This window comes from Lepus europaeus, chromosome 6, assembly GCF_033115175.1.
Source record: "Lepus europaeus isolate LE1 chromosome 6, mLepTim1.pri, whole genome shotgun sequence".
Classification (NCBI taxonomy): domain Eukaryota; kingdom Metazoa; phylum Chordata; class Mammalia; order Lagomorpha; family Leporidae; genus Lepus; species Lepus europaeus.
In genome coordinates this window covers 66,636,123-66,655,255 of record NC_084832.1, presented here as the reverse complement: position 1 = coordinate 66,655,255, position 19,133 = coordinate 66,636,123, and the positions used below count along the sequence as shown (strand labels likewise).

Here is a 19,133-nt window from a genome sequence, read left to right as displayed (position 1 = left end):
TGCCAGCGTAGCTGTCCTATAGGGAAATGTAATCAAGCAAAATCACAAATGGATCTCTCAAGAAAAGCAGAAAACCAACAGAGCACGACCAGAAGCTCTTTTATTCCCTAAGTAGTGTTCCATTTACTCTGCATTTTGAGTTTTTATCTTATGACTTGCCACCTACGTACCTCAAAAAGGTATTGTAAGGATTGAAATCATGTCTTAAAGTGCTTTGAAACAGGGATAAAATGTTTGTTCTTTGACATCGGTACAACCTCGTGGGCCGGTTTTTGTTACTATACAAATTACTTCAACTTAAGTAAATCCGTGATTTCTGAATCACTGCTGTTTGTTCCAAGTCATACTCCAGCTCCTTCACGCTCACATGTTATGCACGCTGGTTGCCAACATCTCCCCAGCCCTTTGTGAATTCAGGAGCCACGTGTGTCCTGTCCATGAAATATCAAAGCAAGAGTTGAGGGAAGGTCTCTAACCGCAGGGATTTTTACCACTTACCCATGGCCTGCAACTATGAACTTCGAAAGAAAAACAAAAGTACACAGAAAGAAGTTGAGAATTCTGAATGTTTGACCCATCTTTTCATTTGATCTGATACACCAACACTTTCCTATAAAAGCTTTGAAAATCCTGTTACATTATGCTTGACAGTCTCGGCAGGCAATTAAAAAGCAGTTAAAAATAAGGTTATCTGACTCATTTCAGGGGCTTAGTTGATGAGGATACTGGCAGGTTCAACTTAGCAGCTAATGTCAGTATAGAAAGCAATACAACAACTTTAACAATAGAGCAAATTTCTCTAAAATAATTGAAACAGAGAATTGATACCATGCATTCTTTGGTTTTCTGTGTTTCTTCTTTTGGATAGAATTCTTTCTTAAAAACATATTTTTATTTATTTGTTTATGTAGAAGGCAGATAGAGAGACACAAAGAGAGAGACTTCCATTTGCTGGTTCACTCCCCAAATGCCCGCAAGGGGAGAGGCTGGGCCAGGCTGAAGCCAGTAGCTGAGAACTCAGTCCAGGTCTCCCACGTGATTGGCAGGGATTCAACTACTTGAGCCATCACTGGCTGCTTCCCAGGGTGAGCATTAACAACAAGTTGGAATCGGAAGTGGAGCCCGAACTTGAACCCAGCTGCTCTGAGATGAGATGCAGGTGTCCCAAATGGTGGCCTAATAGAGCAAATACCCACCACATTTTTGGGTAAAATTCTCAAAAGGTAATCTCATGCAGTCTCCCCAATGTATTTTGTGTTAGATGTTGCTCTAAAAAACATTAAAAAAGGGAGACAAGTGTCTTTCTCAAGAAGAGCAGACCGAAGAGTCTTCCAAAATAGATTCTCTCAAAAACAGACAAGTGTTCCACTCAGAGGGGGTCACAAGATGACAGCTCCTGAGTGCTGAAGCTTTCCTCCCCTGAATTCATTATTTCTCTTCCTCTAGCTAAATGCATATTTAGGAAGAAGGCAGTGACTTAACTTTAATGTTCAGTTTCACAATTAAAAGGGATTCCTATCTCTTCATATAAACAAAGTATTTCTGACAAGGCGCACCACCTATACTATCAGATTCTGCAGTTATTTCTAGATTAGGTATTCTTGGCAGATGTACCATAAAACTATGTGTCAGTGTGTGTGTGTGTGTGTGTATTTGCACACCAGGGTTCTATTAAAAGGTATCATAAATGCCACCCTATTTTCACTCCAATTAAAATACACAAAAAATTTAGTCACTAATAAACAAATTGATAACCATGGAAACATCTTAAATTAGAAACCAGGAGGAGCTGGAATTAGTAAATTTTAAAAGTTGCTAAAATTATACAGGCAATTTATATTATAACTGCTACCAAAAAATTTTAAAATGTGAAAGATTTTTTTTTCTTAGCAAGGACCCTTTTAGCTACCTTTGCTGATAAAATCTTTTTAAAAATTTTAATGCATACATAAGAGTTATATGTATTTATGGGGTACTGTGTGATGTCTTGATACATACATATATCATGTAATATATCAAGGTAAATATATCAAGGTAAATTATCTTTCTAACCAAACATTTGTCATTTATTGTGTACATACTCAAAATTCTCTCTCCTAGCTTACAAAAAAAGACTACAGTAAGCTATTGTTATCTGTCCCTACTGTGCAGTGAAACAACAGAACTTCAGCCTCCTGTCTAACTCAGGGCCCACGAACCGGTCTGTCCTATCCTGCCTTCCCCTCTACTCTCTCCAGCCTCCAGGAGCCACCATTTTACCATCAACTGCTATGAGATTGACTTTTTTAGAGTTCACATATGAACGAGCTTAAATGTTACTTGTCTTTCTGTACCTAGCTTTTTTTTTTTCTATTTTTTTTTTAACTTAACCTAATGGCCTCCAGTTCCATCTGTATTGTCACAAATGACAGCGTTGGTCATTTTTGCTTTTTGGATTTTTTTTTAAAGATTTACTTATTTATTTGAAAGCTGGAGTTATAGAAGAAGGAGGAGGAGGAGGAGGAGGAGGAGCTGGAACTGGGCTGATCCAAAGCCAGGAGCCAGGAGCCTCCTCTGAGTCTCCCACATGTATGCAGGGGCCCAAGGACTAGGGTCATCTTCAGCAGCTTTCCCAGGCATGTTAGCAGGAAGCTGGATTGGAAATGGAACAGCTGGACTGCAACTGGGAGTCCAACCCATATGGGATGCAGGCACTGCAGATGGTAGCTTAAACCCATTACACCACAGCACTGCCCCAGCAGTCACATCTTGATCTTGCTCTTCCAGCCTCCAGAACTTTGAGAAAGTTGATGTCTGTGGCTCGAGCTGCCCTATCTGTGGTGTTCTGTCATGGCAGCCCGAGCTAACCCACGCACTGACTAAATGATGGTTTATGTTGTTCTGAAAGTTAGCTTGGGTTTTGAACATTCAGTTGAGGAAGGAAAAGACCTGAATCTCAAAGGATGGTTAAATAAAGAAAGTGCAATTTAAGAGCCAAAGTCTCAAACAAACCCACTGCACTGATGCATGGTTTATGAACAAAGCAATGCGCGTAACCTGCACTTAGCAAATGCCGGGAGTTTAATCTTCACTAAACCCCATGGAGCTGATACTATTTTACAGATGGGGAAACTGAGGCTGGTTAAAGAGGGAGGTTGGTTAAGCTACTTGCACAAAGTCACGGAGCTAGCAAGTCTGGGGGCTGGGATACAAACCCAGGCAGTGTTTGCTTTTAACCAGTAGTAACTCATTGTGTTTCTGTAATTAATAGATCTAATACTTACGACCCCTCTGTCACCAACCAAACACTCTTCAGTGCAAGTCATCAGAACCGCAGTAGACCATATTCAAATTCCAGCTCTTAACTTCGGGAAGTCTCTGTCAGTGCATTATTGGCATAACAGTGCTCACCTGCTGTGGGCGCCCACTGAGATAATGAGAGAAAGGTGCGGGTGGTGGGATTAGCCGCAGGCAGTGCAGGCCTGTTTACAGGGCTTCTTTATCTGCAGTTCCTCTTGCTGATGCTCCAGAGAACTCTCTCCCGAGCAAGAATCCAGCGTGACCCTGCTTCCCTCTGGAGTTACAGCACCTTCCAGTTGGTCGCACAGAGCAGCTCAACCGCACCCATCCAAGCACTCCTTCCCTCTGGCCCCTGCTACACACAGGGAGGAGGAGGCCAGCTGGTTGAGGGCAAGGCAGGCATCCTCAGGCATCCTCTACGGGGCCTGCAGAACCACAAGACCCTCCTTTCCATCTCCAGAAACTCCAGGGCAACTCCTGCTCCCAGCCTCACTTTGGTTCTCTCAAAGGTGTCCCCGGGCCAGACTAGCTCTCCCTGGGGGTGGCTGCCCCTGGATCAGACGGGGCGGCTTCCTCCAGGCTGCCCTCAGATGGGGCCTCTTGAATCACATTAGCTAATGTGAGCTAGCGCCTTCCTCTCAGGGTTTGCCATCTGCCTACTAAGGCTGAGGACATTCAAGGAGTTCCCTTCCGAGGCTTGATAACCTCCCACCCAGGTCTCGCTCCAGGCGAAGAGAAACATGCTCTCAAAGGCCTGCGTTTGAAGCTGGTACTACCTGTGTTCCATTGCCTCCCTTTCTGCTCACGTTACCGCTGCTGCCTGCCTCTCAGCTCGCCTGCAGTCCAGGGCTGTCCCCTTGCAGGGACAGAGGGCAAAGCCTACCCCAGGATGGACCTGCCAGGCTGGGCCCTGTGTTTCACATCAGCTTTGTGTGTGTGTGTGTGTGTCTGCCTCTCTCTGTAACTCTTTTGAATAAACTAAAAATAATTTGTAAAACCCTCCCTTTCTTAGAACAGTATACTCATTTTCTCACAGTGTTGGTCTTGGCTTCCAGTTAATGAGCAGAGCCTTTGTTATTTATTGTATCCAGAGAAGTATGCCACCCAACATCCAAGAATGTCATCTGGCCACTCCTTATCATATACTCTCGCCACTCCACAAATGTGTGGCTAAAACTGTTCCTGCTCAAATAACGATCTCTCTGGAAGCTATTCCAATCTATATTTCTTATTTCTTGAATGTTCGTTTATTTATTTGAAAGGCAGAGTTAGAGCAAGGGAGAGACACAGAGAGATCTTTCATCCACTGGTTCACTCCCCCAAATGACTGCAACAGCTAGGGCTAGGACTGGCTAAAACCAGGAGCTAGGAGCTTCTTCCAGGTCTCCCATGTTGGTGCAGGGGCGCAAGCATTTGGGCCATCTTCTGCTTTCCTAAGCACATTATCAGGGAACTGGATCAGAAGTGCAGCAGCTAGGACCTGAACCAGCCCTCAGATAAGGAATGCCAGTGCGGCAAGCAGCAGCTTAACCCACTGTGCTGTAACGTCCGCCCCTACAAAGTAGATTTCTAGAGTCACGTATTCTAAACCATCAAAATAGATAGCAGACCATGTGCAACTGAGTTTGTCATTTGTTTGGCTCTACTCAATTACCCACGAAAGTTATGAGGTGCCAGGAAGCAAGCATGAAGTTTTTGTGTTGCCATTCAGCAACAGGAAACATAGCTTTTGTTCATGGTAACTTGTCAGTTAGTTTTGATCTTCTAATTGAGCCATTTCTTTTCTTTGCCAGCATCCACGATCATGTTCTTCTTCAAAGAGGCAAAAAATCTGCCCAAACATTTTCTTTACACTCTTTAATAAGGTGTTAAAATAATCCTTAAACTAGTGTTTTGGCGCCCCCAAGTGGTGTATAGCCTTAGTAACAATTTGCAAAAGGGGCTAGCAAGTTGTAGAGAAAAAGTAAACTCAGAGAAGTTGAATCTTTTAGCTGCCCTTAAATTTTCTCCTTTAAAAATTCACTTTAATAAAGTCTTAAACATAACATAGCAAAAAGAAGGAAAAAAGAAAAAGAAAAAACAAAAAAGTAACATAAAGTCTTTACCATTTTCATAATTGTTCATTATAAAAGTGTATTTTAACATTAAATGTCTGATTTGTCTATGCCTTTTATTCTAATATTTAGCTTAGCTGGGTAAAACTTACATTGGTTTCATTTGGGGGAACTCTTTTTATTAAAATTTTCAAATTTTTAAAATTTATTTGAAAGGCAGAGAGACAGAGAAAGAGCTCCAATTTGCTAGTTCACTCTCCAAATGCCTCCAACAGCCAGGAATGAAACATCAAAGTCTTTAAGTCCAGAACTCAGTCCAGGTCTCCCATGTGGGTGGCAAGAACACAAGCATTTGCTGTCATCCGGGGTGCACGTTAGCAGGAAGCTGGAATCTGCAGAAGTGGGTTTTTGAGCAGTGACAGTAATTGTGGAAGTGGACTGATGAACAGCCATGATCACAAAGCCCACAGTGCCTACGGGGCTGATGGAGAATCATTATGCCACGTAGGTCACAGGGTGCAATAGTCACCAGGCAGAGCTGGCCCCTGGGGGGTGGGGCACAGAAGCAGCAGAGCTAGAGCAATTACAAATTAAATGTGGAGAAAGATGGTCTCCCTAATAAAGCAGCCCTGCTTCAGAGAATAAGACAAATTTTGCAACAGCAACTTTCACATAGAAGCAATTTTTGTTGTATTTGGAGAGAATCAGCCAGCTGGGGCAAAAGGGGTCCCTGGGGTGGCTTAGAGCTCTGTCTGCTCTTAGCCAGGACAAGAGGAGAAAATGCAAATCCTCCACAGCCCACCAGGCCCAACTTCAGGGGGAGGTTTTAGGGAGCACAGGGAGGGGCCTCAGTAGGTTCCAATTCTGTCAGTGAGGGGTGTGCCTGGTTTTGCACAGCCAGAGGGAAACTAGAGATGCAGATGAATGACAAAACTGTGCCACGTGAAATCATTTCACCTACAACCTTGTGCCAGGTTTGACAGTGAGAGATAATTCTCGAGGTTTTATACCCTGCAAACCAGCCAATCACCCCAGGAAATTTACATCGACCAAAAATACTTCTCTGTTCCTCCAGGGTTTTTCTGAGCTGTTTGCAATCTTTTACACTGGAGCTTCGCTCACCCTGCCTTCTTTTCTCCTACTTTTAAGATCCACTGAGGAGAGACCTTTGAAGCAATATGTCATATAACTTCTACTTCCGTCATTTATTTCCACCTCTTGTTTTTCAAATCATGAAGTGAGAAGTGAAGAGTTAGTCAAGGCATATACTTAAAATGTCCCAAACCATGGCTTATCTTAAGATGTTCTGCCCAAATTTGAATTCTAGGCACTTTAACTTCAATTTTAGTAAGTGCCATTATTAGTCATACTCTAGGGGGAAAGCTGCCTCGGCTGACAGCTCTCCTAAGCCGAATCCAGCCATTAGAATTTCACAGGCAGTGGAAGATTTGGAACCAGCATTCATCTCTCCGCTGAAGGTCAGAGGCACTTTATCAATTTGACTCGACTGTAAGTATCAGCACAGCTCCCAGGGGAAGGGAAGGCACAGGGCGCGTATATTTGATAATCATGCCTGATCTCAGTCGAGATCTCCCACATGGATGTCAGGGACTCCAGTATTTGAATCGTCATCTGCTGCCTCTCAAGGTGTGCCTTAGCGGGAAGCTGGACAGGAAGCACAGGAGCCAGGACTTGAACCACACACTCCATTATGGGAAGCAAGTGTGTCAACTGGTGATGTAATCACTGGCTACACACACACACCAATTTTTTTTTTCTTTTTTCATTTTATTGAGAGAGAGAGAGAGAGTCAGTCTCCCATCCACTGGCTCATTCCCCAAATGCTTACAACTGCCCAGGTTGGACCAGGCTGAAGTCAAGAACCCAGAACTCCATCTGGGTCTCCAGCACGGGTGGCAGGGACCTACGTACTTGAGCCATCACCTGCTGCCTCTCGGGGTGTGCATCACTAGGAAGCCAGAACCAGAAGCAAAGCCAGGACTTGAACTAGGTACTCTGATATGGGATGCCATATCAGAGTTACACAGAGAGAGAGAGAGAGGTCTTCCATCTGCTGGTTCACTCCCCAATTGGCCGCAACGGCCAGAGCTGCGCCAATCCAAAGCCAGGAGCTTCCACCAGGTCTCCCACGAGAGTGCAGGGGCATCTTCTACTGCTTTCCCAGGTCACAGCAGAAAGTTAGATTGGAAGTGGCAGCTGAGTCTCGAACTGGCACCTGTATGGGATGCCGGTGCTTCAGGCCAGGGTGTTAACCCCACTGTGCCACAGCGCTGGCCTCTCAATCTTATTTTTTACTAAGATCTATTTTCAGTTAACTATACACATAGGGTTAACTCTATACTAAGGAGTTCAACAAATAGTATGAAAAACAAAACAAAACAAAACTGTTCCTCAACAGTTGAGACCAGGGCTGTTCAAAGTCATTGCATCTCAAAGTGTCAATTTCACTTCTATAGATTATCTTTTAGGTGCTCTATTAGTTATCACAGACCAGGGAGAACATACGGTATTTGTCCTTTTGGGAATGACTTATTTCACCAAGTATGATATTTTCCAGTTTCATGCATTTTGTTGCGAATGACAGGACTCTTTCTTTCTTTCCTTTTTTTTTTTTTTTTTACCATTGTGTAGTATTTCATGGTATATACATCCCATCATTTCTTTCTCCAGTCTTCAGTTGATGGACATTTGGGTAGATTCTGTATCTTAGCTATTGTGAATTGAGCTACAATAAACATGGGTGTACAGATTATTCTTTCCTATGTTGTTTTCATTTCCCTTGGGTAAATTGCCAGGAGCTGGATGGCTGCGTCATATGGTAAGTCTATATTCAGGTTTCTGAGGTATCACCATGCTGTATTCCACCGTGGCTGTACCAGTTTATGTTCCCAGAAGTTTGCCATTTCAACAATGCAGAGTTATCAAAGGCTGTGTTTTCCCCTTGGAGGGCACTTTATTTTATTTTTTAAATTTTTATTTGAGAAGCAGAGAGAGAAAGAGAGAGAAATGGAGAGAGAGAGAGAGAGAGAGAGAGAGAAACTCTCATCCACAGGTTCATTCCCTCAAATGCCTGCAATTGTCTGGGGCTGGGCCAGCCTGAAGCTGGGAGCCAAGAATTCAATCCAGCTGTCCTGCAGCAGTGGCAGGAACCCAATTACCTGAGCTATTGCTGGTGTCTCCCAGAGTCACCATAAACAGGAAATGATTCAGAAGCACAGTTAGGCATTGAACTTGGACATTCCCATATGGGACATGGGCATCCCAACCGATGTCTTAATTGCTAGGCCAAAATACTCATTCCTGTTGTTCATTACTGAGCACCTGCAATATATCAGGCTCAATGTTCTACTCCTTTTATCTGCCTTACTTCTCACAGCAAACGTGTGCAAGGATTATCATACCCATTTTACAGATAAGGGGTCTGAAGTTCAAGGATGTTGAGTGATGCCCATTCTCTCAGGCAGGATTGTGAAAGTTAAGGCTGTGATGTGAATACCTTCAGTAATTTTGCTGTCACACCCAACTTTAAAAAAAAATTTTTTTTATTTGAAAGAGTTAAAGAGAGGCAGAGGCAGAGAGAGAGAGAGAGAGAGAGAGAGAGAGAGAGAGAGAGAGAGGTCTCCCATCTGCTGGTTCACTTCCCAAATAGCTGCAATGGCTGGAGCTGAGCCAGTCTGAAGCTAGGAGCCAGGAGCTTTTCCCAGGTCTCCCATGTGAGTGCAGGGACCCAAGGACAAGTCATCTTCCACTGCTTTCCCAGGCCACAGCAGAGAGCTGGATCAGAAGTGGAGACTTGCACTGCAGGTGGCAGCTTTTCCTGCTATGCCTCTGTCACACTCAACTACTAAATGTTCCCATTCACAGGTTTCAAAGGGGCACCTTTCCTCCACCTACTCACTCTACAATAGCTATTGAAATGGAGGTAGCTATAGAAATGGAGAGAGGGTGCTCAAACCGAGGAGACCTAGCCACAGGTTAACCCCACACTGTGGTGTGTTTCCAGGTAGAGGTTCTACCCAAATAGAGACAAGATGGCCAACAGAGATCCTATCTCTTTAAGTTAGAACATAATGACATAAGGAGCTGATGGTAGGCATTTGAGCTAAAAGGTTGTGATGTAGAATGGAAAAGCCACAGTTATGGCATGGTGAGCAAAGAGAATCAATAGACTTTCCCCCAGTTGGGTCCCTTTGGGCTAAGGTGGACTTAACTTCCTGGCTCTGGGAGTCCAGAAGATGGAAAGCTTGTTACACACACACACACACACACTACTCTCACTATCCATCTATTCATCTAGTGGGGATGGATGGATGATACAATGAGCGAATGTGAGAAAGGAGGGGAACAGATCAGAAACTCTGCTCTTTGGACACCTATGCTGACAACACTGCACTGCACTGAAGGAAAGCGTGTCCCTTACCTAACAGCACCTTTAGGACCCTGGAGGTCTTCCCAATTTGTGTTGGGTACAAATAAATTTTCAACCCTAGTCCTTGGAAGCTATAGAGCTAACATTCCGCCTCTTCCTCTTTTTAAATGACCCTCCAAAGCTGAATTGTAGACGGTTTTACGATTACCAACTCAAGGCCGGTCTTCCTTCCCAGGTGTCATCACTTTTTTGCACCCCCATCCTGCAAGCAAAGCCCAGACAGCCTATCATTTCATTTTAAGGGCTTGTATACCTGCCTGTAGAGAACACATTTTGCATTTCGGACTGGGGCCCTTCAAATGCTAACTCATTCCCCCAGGAGTACGGGCTCCTAATATTAGGGAACTTCACATGCAAACAGCCAGGGGGCAGATTAATGTTACTCTACACACATACACACACACACACATATCTAAAATGGTTTAAAGTGAAAACCACACAAACAATCTCATACCCGGACATTGGCAGAGTTTTGTTTTTTGAATAGCAGAAGCTTAGGAGACAGAGTACTGAGTCATAGCTGTGTTTTGCTCTTGAGACAATAGGAGAAGGGAGTCATTGTGGAAAAGAGGTAATGTGTGGAGAAAGATGGAGGGCTCTAGATAATGCTGGCCACTCAACCAGATATACAGATGGCTGTTAATGATCGACTGGGACTCAGCGAAAGGACTGGCTGGGTATTCAGGTTAATTGTTCTTATGGAAATAAGGATGGAAATTATGAGCACAAGTGGTTTCTCCAACAGAGAATGGAAAGAATGGGGTGGGGTGGGGAAAGAAGAAGGTGCCTGTGTCAGAAAGCAGGGCAGCTAGGTCATGGCACTGGATGTACACTGCAGTACGCCACTACAAAAGTGTGGCCCAAAAGGTTGTATATGCTATGCTCTCGGGCAGGGTTCCTAGAACTCTGCTGCATTAGTCTGCTTTTCATTGCCATAGCGAAGTGCCCCAGGCAGGTTAACTTTTTAAAGAAAAGAGGTTTATGGGTGGGCATTTGGCACAGTGGTTATGTTGCTGGTTGGGATGCCCAACATCCCATATCCAAGTGCCTGGGTCTGATCCCAGTTCCTCTGCTTCCAAACCAGTTTTCTGCTAAAGTGAATCCTAAGAGGCAGCAAGTGAAGGCTTGGGTTCCTGCCACCCATGTGGGAGACCAAGGTGGAACTCTGGGCTCCTGGCTTCAACCTTTCCCAGCACTGACTCTTGCAGGTATTTGAGAAGTGAACCAGTGGATATAAGATCTTTTTCTGTCTCTCTTTGCCTTCAAAGAACATGAAAATAAATTTTTTAAAGATGTATTTATTTGCAAGCCAGAGTTACACAGAGAGAGAAGAGAGAGAGAGAGAGGTCTTCCATTCCATTGGTTCACTCCCCAAATGACTGAAATGGCCAGAGCTGTGCTGATCAGAAGCCAGAAGACAGGAGCTTTTTCCAGGTTGCCCACATGGGTGCAGGGGCCCAAAGACTTGGGCCATCTTCTACTGCTTTCCCAGGCTATAGCAGAGAGCTGGATCAGAAGTGGAGCAGCCGGGTCTTGAACCGGCGCCCATATGGAATGCTGGCGCTTCAGGCCAGGGCATTAACCCAATGCGCCACAGCACTGGCCCCATGAAAATAAATTTTTATAATGAGGTTTCCTTAGCTTATAGCTCTGGAAGTTCACAGTCCAAGATTGGGCCCGTTGGTTCAACCTCTGCAATGTCTTTCTTGTTGGCAGAGTCCTGAGGCAGTGCAGGGCATCACACAGCAAGAGACAGGGAGCACAAGTATAGACATAGTCCTCTCTCTCCTTAGAAATCCGCTGGGATTTGGTCATGGGAGCTGCACCCTCCTGACCTAATCTATATCCCAGTCACTCCCCAAAGTCCCTAGCTCTAAACACCCTGATTGGATTAACTTTCTGTCCTTAGTGCCATTCACATGTGACTTTGGGGACTAAATTCCTGAGTTCAGGGGAACAAATATGCAAACCACAGCAGCCACCCAAGGGTGCTTCTTTGTAACAAGGACCTCTTTGGTTTTTCTGGAGAAATCCATGGGGATCCTCTCAGAATAATGTTCATAAGAGCACACAATAGGGACCAATATTGTGGTGCAGCAGGTAAAGCCTCCACCTGCAAAGCTGGCATCACATATGGGCACCAGTTTGAGGCCCAGCTGCTCTACTTCTGATCCAATCCTCTGCTAATGAGCCTGGGAAAGCAGCAGAGGATGGGGCGCCCAAGAGCTTGGGCTCCTGCACCCATTTGGGAGACCCAGATGAGGCTCCTGGCTCCTAACTTCAGCCTGGCCCAGCCCTGGCCATTGCAGCCATCTGGGGATGACCCAGCAGATGGAAGGTCTCTCTGTGTCTCTCCCCCCAACATAAATACATAAATCTTTTTTTAAAAAGCACAAAATAGAACAAAAAGAATTACAAAAAATGCCAATTATGTTGAAACATAGTTATCAAAACATTTTTAACCTGTGACACAATAATAAAAATTATTCTTTTATTGGCACATAAATAACAAGATCTAGTGTCAGGTATAATAATTACTATAATTTTGAAGTAGTCATGAATATAAATTATAGCTTCATGTATCTGCAACGACTCTGATGTGAGATGAAAACAGCCGTGGCTTCTGGTGGTGACCATCCTGGCTACTGCTAATACTATTGTGCTTTGTTGACCACATTTGCAGTTGAAAGAAATACTCATTTTCAGCTACAGCAGAGTGGAAATAAGAAGGCAGTTTTTTTCCTATCCAAGTTCACAGGCATCTCCCATTCAAGTTCCAGCAACAGACTCTCTACCACCATCACCACTGTGGGTGCCTGTACCTCACGTTGAAAACTGTGTTCCAGGAGTAGGCAGTTGAATTACTTCATTCATTTCTACTCTATTTATCAGACATTGGTCTGTGCTAGCCATGGAGATAGAATAAGTCAGCTTACAAGGGGCTCACAGTGAGCTGGCAGATGGGCACAGAAGCAGGTGATGGCAGGTCAGTGTGGCGGGTACAGCTCAGTACAACCAGGAATATGAGGAGAGGCAGAGGCCTCTGAAAGCAGTCATGCATGAACCAGTGAGTCTGGGGTCTCAGCAGAGGCTCTGTGGGCTGTGAAGACCCTCGTGCTATTCATGTCCTCCACACAAAACCCAACGCAGCTTTCGAGGCTCTGCACCATTGCTCCCCCCACCTTGTCCAGCTCCTTAAACTACTCTCACTATTGCCGTCTCCTCATCTGGGTGTCTCAAACTTTTCTTCTTCCCCGCCCCAGGGCCGGCTTCAGTATTACAGCATGGCTGGGACATCACAAAATTCATGAAAAATGGAATTAAAAAGCAAGTGTAGAGGCAGGTGTTCAGTCTAATGGGTAAGACGCCAACCTCCCACATCACGATGCCTGGCTGTATTCCCAGTTCCAGCTCTTGACTCCAGCTTCCTCCTACTGCGCACCCTAGACGCAGCAGTGATGGCTCAAGGAGTTGGGTTCTTGACACCCACATGGCATACCCAGACTGAGTTCCTGCTTCCAGCTTTGGCCTTGGCCTAGCCGCAGCTGTTGCAGGCTCTTGGGGACTGAATCAATACGTGAGATATTTATCAATTTCAAAGGGCAAAAGAGGGGCCTGGGTTTTGGCACAGCGGCTTACAAAATTGGCATCCCATATTGGAATGTCTGTTGGGGTCCTGGCTGCTTCTCTTCCAATCTAGCTCCCTGCTAATGCACCTGGGAAGGTAGCTACGGATGGCCCAAGCACTTGGGTCTTGGTCACCCACCTGGGAGACCCGGATGAAGTCCTTGGCTCCTGGCTTTGGCCTGGCCCAGATCTGGCTGTTGCAGAGATTTGCAGAGTGAACCAGCAGATTTAAGATATCTCTCCCGTCTCTCCCTCTCTCTCTCTGTCACTCTGCATTTCAAATAGGTAATGAAATATTTTTTTTTAAGGGAGGAGAGAACTAGTAACTTGGAAGTGGAGAAACCCATCAGCTACCACCATAACCACTAGACCAAGGTAGGCATCACTAAAAAGTCAGGCAGCCATCATGTGCCCCTGATAAGAAATAATGAGAAGAACATTTCACCTGATGGTCTCCCTCCCCCAGTCCTACAACCCCAGTCTCATCATGAGACAAATGTTGCACAAACCCAAATTGCAGAATTTTCTACAAATCGGCTGACCAGTGCTCATGGAGAGCCCATGAAAGACAAGGAGAGACTGTGTCACAGATTGGAGGAAACTAAGGAGACATAGAAACTAAATGCAGGGGCTGGAGTGTGGCACAACAGGTGAAACTGCCACCTGTGACGCTGGCGTGTTATAGGGGCACGAGTTCCAGTCCCAGCTGCTCCACTTCTGACCCAGCTCCCTGCTAATGCGCCTGGAAAAGCAGTAGAAAGATGGTCCAAATACTTGTGCCCTTGCTGCCCACCCCTGGCCATTGCAGCCATCTGGGGAGTGAATGAACCAGAGATGGAATATCTCTCTTTCTGTCTCCTCCCCCTCTCTCTGTAACTCTGTTTTTCAAATAAATAAATAAATTTTGGGGCCAGTGCTGTGGCATAGCAAGTAAAGCCGCCACCTGCAGTGCCAGCATCCATATGGGCGCCGGTTGCTTCACTTTCTATCGAGCTCCCTGCTAATGCTTCTGGGAAAGCAGCAGAAGATGGTCCAAAGTCCTTGGGCCCCTGCACCCACATGGGAGACCCAGAAGAAGCTCCTGGCTTTGAATTGGCTCAGCTCCGGCCATGGCAGCTATTTGGGGAGTTAACCAGCAGATGGAAGATCTCTCTCTATCTCTGCCTCTTTGTAACTCTGCCTTTCAAATAAATAAATAAATCTTAAAAAAGAAAAAGTGAGCTCTCTGTCACTAACTGTGCCCCAACAAAAGCTTAATGGCTCCTTCGGTGTTTATTTAAAAATTAAACAAAATAGTATACAAAAAGATAAATTAAAAAATAAATACATTTTTAAGGAAGATAGAAGGGCGGTATTGTGGTGCAGTGGGTTAAGCTGCTGCCTGACACTGGTTCAATCCCCAGCTGCTCAACTTCCAATCCAGCTCCTTGCTAATGCACCTGGGAAAGCAGCGGAGGATGGCCCAAGACTTTAGGCCCTTGCACCCATGCAGGAGACCAGACGAAGCTCCTGGCTCCTGGCTTCAGCCTTGCCTAGCCTTGGCCATTGCAGCCATTTGGAGAGTGAACCAGTGGATGGTAGATCTCTCAATCTCTCTCTCTCTCTCTCCTTCTCTCTCTCTCCCTCTGTGACTCTGTCTTTCAAATAAATAAATAAAATCTTTAAAAATAAGCAAGCTAAAGGCAGCATGGGATCTTGGATCACATCCCAGAAACACACAAAGGACACAGGGGAAGGGATGGTATGCTTTAACAGCATAGTATGCAAGTTCATTTCTGGATTTTGATCACTGAACTACAGTTATGTAAGTTGTTAACATTAGTGGAACCTGTGTGAACAGTATTTGTAAATTCTGTACTATTCTTTGCACCTTTCTATAAATCTAAAAATATTTCAAGAACAAAATAAATACACACACCCATGAAAAGGCTAACTATGTAGGAGGGCTAAGTATGGCAATTACCTTGATTATGGTAATCGTTTCATAACATACCTGTATAGCAAAATATCAGGTTGTACACCTAACATGTTGTATACATGATTTTTATATGTCAATGACAGTAAAACTGTTAAAATACATAAAAATGAATGAGACAAATAAAAACAAAATAAGAATAAGCATCAACTGAAGAGCTATTATTCTAGTGCACATTAGAAACCACATCCTGCTGCTGCTGTCTGCACCGAGATGCAGAATTCCCCCTCCTACTGCACCACTTGTGTCTAAAACCATGTGCTTTACAAACTTCTAAGACATTTTAAAAATGATTTGCATACTACTTACCTCATGAGCTTATTGAACTCTCTGTTGTTCATTCAGAAAATAACCCTCACCTGCTTGAGCCAGTGGTTTAGGTGCAGAGAAACAGGATCAAAGGTTGGGCCCCTGTCTGACATCTGGAGACAGCTCAGCCAGGGCCATCAACTAGCTACAAAGTTGTTGGCAAGTTACTCTCCCTGGACCTTGAACTTCCACACTGGTAAATGAGGGCGTCACAGACAGGCATTTGAAATGCTTCAGTTTTGAAATGCTATGCTTCCTGCCTCCTCTTAGCTTGGCCTGCACGCTCAAGGCAAGCTTCAGTACACAAGTGGCCACAGCCTGCGTACACAGCTTGGTGGCTCTGTTTTGTGGCGTCGGTGCACACTAGCCAGAGTAAATTCAGGTGGCATAGGTCAATGAACTCCTAATTTTTAATATCTCTGAAAGATCTTCATAGCATTTAAATCTTTTGATTTGGGCAGGCATCTGGCTTAGCAGCTGGAAAATGCTTGGGATGGCCACATCCCCTATCAGTGTGCCTGGGTTCAAGTCCCAGCTCCACTCCTGCTTAGAGCTTTCTGCTGCTGTGCACTGTAGGAAGCAGCAGGTAATGGCTCCAGTGCTTGTGTCTTGCCCACCCATGTAGGAAACCCAGACTGAGTTCTGGTTCTTGGCTTCAACCTGCCTCAGCCCCAGCTGTTGCGAACTATTGGGGGGTGAACCAGTAAATGGGAGCACTCACTCTCTCTCTCTCTCTTTCTCAAGTAAATTCAATTGTAAGCTGTTAAGGAATTTAGATTTTGCACAGTAATGAGGAGCAGTGAGCACATGGGGAATTTCAATCCATTTAATTCATAAACTTCACTTAGGACAATATTTCCAACCTGAGATTTCTAGCAGCCACCCATACAGCACACCTCACTTCCTTCCTCTCCTTTCTTTTGCAGATCCCTCTTGGTGAAGGTATAGGAATCAGATATACATGTATACTCAGAGTCAGAAACCAGAATCCTAAAGTCAGAAATCAGCATCCTAAATCACCATTCCCAGGTCTACAAGTAGCTGAGCTGCAATCTGAAAGAGCAATTTTCTAGATGTCCACAATAATGTCGGAAAAATTATTTCTCTTCCTAGTTGCTCTTTTTAATTTAGTATTTCATTAAAAACATTTTTGTTCACTATGGCCACTGTGACATTTTTTCCACTTATATTTTTTGCTTTTTTTTATTCTATTTATCTGAAAAACAGAGTTACAGAGAGAGGTAGAGACAGAGAGAGAGGTCTTCCATCCGCTGGTTCACTCCCCAGATGGTCGTAATGGCCAGAGCTGTGCCGATCCAAAGCCAGGAGCCAGGAGCTTCTTCTGGGTCTCCCATGTGGGTGCAGGGGCCCAAGGACTTGGGCCATCTTCCACTGCTATCCCAGGCCATAGCAGAGAGCTGGATTGAAAGAGGAGCAACCAGGACTAGAACCAGCGCCCATATGGGATGCCGGCACTTCAGGCCAGGGTGTTAACCCGCTGCGCCATAGCACTGGCCCCTATTTTTTTGCTTTAATTTTCCCTCGCAGTCCCAAATAACCTTGCTGAATTAGTCTCCAGAAACCCTGATTGCCTTGTTAATTCCCTCCTTAACCCTAATCCACTGAAAGGTTCCTATGCATGGGTTCAGTGCATCTCACAGTGTCTAAAAGAAATTCCCAGATTATCCACATAATTGTTCCTAAAAGCCATTCTTTAAAGGTTTACACACTTATTTATTTGGATATTGCAATGTGATAGAAGGAGAGAAAGAGAGAATGAGCACAACAGTGCACACTTCCATCTGCTGGTTGACCACTCCCCCCCCCCCAAAAAAAAAAAAAAAAAACTGCAACAGCCAGGGCTGGGTCAGGCCAAAGCCAGGAGCCAGGAACTCCACCTGGGTCTCTCATGTGGGTAGAAGGAATCCAAGCACTTGGGCCATCTTCTGCTGCCTCTCAGGTGCATTAGCAGGAAGCTGGATTGGAAGCAGAGGCAGAACTCTATCCCAGGTACTCCAATATGGGATATGAGCATCCTAAGCAGCAGCTCAACCCACTGTGCCACAAAGCTTCCCTTAATATTATTCTTGAGGAGTAAGAGAAAAAGTACTTGCTTTTTGGATTCTGCTGATCTGGTAGTTAAGTCTTGGCTGCACCACTTACTTACCTAGCAACCGTGGGAAAATTATTAAATCTCTGTGAGCAGGAAGAACACCTACTTCACAAGGTATTGCAAAAATTCAGTGACATAATGTACGTAAAGTACCTTTGGCCAGTGGTGGCTGTGATGATGATGATGGTGAACAAGGATGACGAGTACCCATAGATTACCACGTACGGAGCAGTCACCTCTGTTGGCCTCAGCTCCTAGCTCCTGGCATCACCTCTACACAGCCCTGGCCATTGCAGCCATTTGGGGGAGTGAACCAGTGGATGGCAGATCAATCTCACCCTCCCTCCTTCTCTCTCTCTGTGACTCTGTCTTTCTAATATATAAAATCTTTAAAAGCAAGCAAGCTAAAGGCAGCATGGGATCTTGGATCACATCCCAGAAACACAAAGGACATGGGAATCTTTCCTGGGATGATGTGTGATCTTCTGTTGAGCTTGAGAATAGAGCATTTCTCCTTCAAATGGTTGGAATGTCTTCATTATACACAGGGTTTATAACTTATCATATTAAAAATTTTGTTGTGGTCAGATTCATATAATACGAAACTTACCATCCTAACCGCTGAGTGTGCAGTTCAGTAGTGCTAAGTATATTCACAGTGTTATACAACCATCACCAGCATCATTTCTCAGAACTCATCTTTCCAAACAGAAACTCTACACCCATTAAACACTACTCCCCATCCTTCCCTCCCTGCTGCCCCAGGGCCTGGCAACCAACCATTCTTTTTGTCTCCATGAATTTGTACCTTATTTAAGTGACTTCACAATATTTGTCCTTCCATGACGGGTTGATTTCACCTAGCATAACATCCTCAAAGTCCATCCATGCAGCAAACAACAGCATTTTATTTCTTTTTAAGGCTGAATGATCCATTGTATGTAGTGTATACCACGTTCTGTTTATTCATCTACTGATGGACATTGGTTTGCTGTCACATTTTGACTATTAGGATCTTATCCATCTTTTACTTTTGGTAGTAATGTATATCTTTATTTTGAAACCTATTAAGTTTCCTTTTACTGAATCTCAGGAAGAGTCATGAAATCATTTTATTTTTTGGCTGTTGGCTCATGTTTTTGGAAGCCAAAAAGAGAGGGATTTTTTTCTTTTGAAGATTGTACTTATTTACTTATTTGAAAGGCAGAGTTTTACACATACACACAGGGGTGGAGAGATGGAGAGAGAGACAGAGAGGGAGGAAGGGAGAGAGGTAGAGAAGAAGAGAGGGAGAGGGAGAGAGAGATTTTCTATCTGTTGGTTTGT

At 44.5% G+C, this 19,133-nt stretch overlaps 1 protein-coding gene across 1 annotated transcript in view; it reads right to left on the bottom strand.

Moving 5' to 3' along the window:
- Nucleotides 1-239: 239 nt before the first annotated feature.
- MRPS31 (mitochondrial ribosomal protein S31) overlaps nucleotides 240-19,133 on the bottom strand; it is a 58,209-nt gene continuing 39,315 nt past the window's right edge. Inside the window, exon 7 of the mRNA XM_062194330.1 lies at nucleotides 240-431. Within this exon, the coding sequence (XP_062050314.1) occupies nucleotides 364-431 (68 nt within the window). The 3' untranslated portion in view covers nucleotides 240-363. The remainder of the gene's footprint in view (nucleotides 432-19,133) is intronic.